Below are 2,723 nucleotides of genomic sequence, written 5' to 3' on the forward strand. Positions count from 1 at the left end.
TAGAAATAATAAATTATAAGTAATTTGGTAAGTAAAAATGTCGATGTAGTAGCCATGCACTTAGATGTGTATTATCCATTTTCCCCTCCAAAAACCTAGGTTGTAATAAATGTCAATTCAGTTTGTGTGTGTGTGTGTGTGGCAAGTGTGTTCTCAAAACAACAACAACATTGCTTTCATTATACTTTCTTGGTTGGGAATAATTTAATACTTATATTGAATGCTGCTCTTTTATGAGTTTTAAAATTCAGTGTTTAATAAAATGAGGTTTAATAAACATTTGATAAGCACTCATGATGTGCCTGGTTCTTTCACTACTGTGAAAAGTAAAGTAACTCAGAAAGGCAGTTATCTAAATGTCAGCCTATAATTTTATGCTCCCATACTAGGTATTACTTTATGTAAGTACATAATTAAAGTTATTAAAGATGAGATTGTTTTCATGGTAGATCTCAGAATGTCAAGAAGCATTCACGGAAACAGGATGTAAAATATGATGTCAAAAAATTAAGTCTTTGTGAGAGATATTCTGAAGAAAGCAGCTTTCCTATTGTTCAGTAGATCCTCTCACTGATAGGCCCATGCACATTTGCCTGCCAGTTAGAATTCTGAATTCTCATCATTGTAGTTGAAACAAGAAATGAAATGTAGTTGAAGGGAAAATGAATGGAGTAATTGTGGGAGGAGACTCCAAACTCATTTTCTAAAGAGATACCCTGTCTGAGGCCCCGTGGAACAAAAATTGTTGAATAAGGCATTCCATTTTTTGACATAAAGCTTGTGATCCCCTTAAATTCATTATTGGCCCTTTTCTTCGCAGCCTCTGACACCCGAGGTCCACATCTTCCGAAGAACACATGGGAAGTAGGAACAATGTGACGGAGTTTATTCTCCTGGGGCTCACACAAAGCCCGGAGGGGCAGAAAGTTCTATTTGTTGTATTCTTACTCCTCTACATTGTGACAGTAGTGGGCAATCTGCTTGTCATGGCAACCATCACGTCCAGCCCATCACTGGGTTCCCCCATGTACTTTTTCTTGGCTTACTTATCATTTATAGATACTGTCTATTCTACTGCCATTGCTCCCAAAATGATTGTAGACTTGCTCTATGAGAAAAAAACTATTTCCTTCCAGGCTTGTATGACTCAAGTCTTTGTAGATCATTTCTTTGCTGGTGCTGAAGTCATCCTTCTGGTGGTGATGGCCTATGACCGATATGTAGCCATATGTAAACCTCTTCATTATTTGATCATCATGAATCGGCGGGTATGTGTGCTCATGCTGTTGATGGCCTGGACTGGAGGCTTTCTGCACTCGTTGGTTCAATTTCTCTTTATTTATCAGCTCCCTTTCTGTGGCCCCAATGTCATTGACAACTTTGTGTGTGATATGTACCCCTTATTGAAACTTGCTTGCACCAATACCTACCGCGTTGGACTTTCTATGATAGCTAACGGAGGAGCAATCTGCACTGTCACCTTCTTCCTTCTCTTAATTTCCTATGGGGTCATATTACACTCCCTTAAGACACATGGTTTGGAAGGAAAACACAAAGCCTTCTACACCTGTGTGTCCCATATAACCGTTGTCATTTTATTCTTTGTCCCTTGTATCTTCCTGTATGCAAGGCCCAATTCTACCTTTCCCATTGATAAATCCATGACTGTGGTTTTAACTTTCATAACTCCCCTGCTGAAACCCATAATCTATACCCTGAGAAATGCAGAAATGAAAAATGCCATGAGGAAAGTTTGGAGTAACTATGTGGCCTTAGTTGGAAGTAGACTGTGTCCCTCATATAGAACATGATGTTTATTCTTTCACAGAATCAAGGAATACTTTCATTAGCAGTGATTACATTTAAAAAAATTATTTCTTTTGAGTTATTCAGCCTAATTATTCTGAAACAGTCATATATATTAATCTTTATCTAAGTGGAATATATTATAGCCCTTAGAGAACAAGAGAACTGCATAAGAGAATTAATCCCTTATGTAGATAATCATACCGTGTTAGGATTCTTTAGTGGACTACATTGTTTTGTTTTGTTTTGCTTTATTTCAGGTTCTTGTTTGTGGAGTATGGTACCTCCATGCTATGTAGAAATGTGGCCTCTTAAAACTTGGACCCTTTTAGTCCAGGAGAGTAAAATTTGAAAATTAAAAATTCAGACAGTTAAAGAATTGCTAATATAACAGTAAAAATAAATGTCTTGGCCAAGTTTAATTACTTTAAAATTTCAGAGCATGCTAGTGAAAAAAGTCAGACAGAAAAAGTTTAGAACCATATATGATTCTACTCATATGTGGGATGTAAAACTGAAAGCAACAAATGAACAAACGAAAAACAAACAAACAAAAACCTCATAGATACAGATAACAGTATGGTGGTAACCATACTGAGCAGGAGGAAGAGGGGTGGGGGAGATTAAAGGCTAAAGAGGGCTCATGGTGATGAGAGAAGATATGACTTCGGATGGTGGGTACACAAATGCAATATTCAGATGATTATATTACAGAAATGTGCACGTGAAACCTATATAATTTTATTAACCAAAGTCATCCCAATAAATTTAATTAAAAATTTAAGTATGTATGCACAGCTGAGGATTAAATCTATAGAAATGAACTTTGTTAATTTCACACTATGTTGGTAGCATATGGTGGATTTTGTATATTACGATCACATTTTGGACTGAAAAATAAAATTGTTGAACCCCAT

The 2,723-nt window shown here is 36.4% G+C and overlaps 1 protein-coding gene across 1 annotated transcript; it reads left to right on the top strand.

Moving 5' to 3' along the window:
* The first annotated feature begins 851 nt into the window (after positions 1-851).
* LOC102772710 (olfactory receptor 4A15-like) lies at positions 852-1,811 on the top strand. The gene has a single exon (XM_006772343.1). It carries the CDS (start codon positions 858-860, stop codon positions 1,809-1,811), a length of 954 nt encoding a protein of 317 aa, XP_006772406.1. The 5' UTR covers positions 852-857.
* Positions 1,812-2,723: the final 912 nt, after the last annotated feature.

Source organism: Myotis davidii, unplaced genomic scaffold, assembly GCF_000327345.1.
Source record: "Myotis davidii unplaced genomic scaffold, ASM32734v1 scaffold265, whole genome shotgun sequence".
In the NCBI taxonomy this organism is placed as follows: Eukaryota; Metazoa; Chordata; class Mammalia; order Chiroptera; family Vespertilionidae; genus Myotis; species Myotis davidii.

Excerpts from the sequence above, each read along its gene's own strand:
- LOC102772710 (XM_006772343.1), top strand. The coding sequence starts at position 858 with ATGGGAAGTAGGAACAATGTGACGGAGTTTATTCTCCTGGGGCTCACA.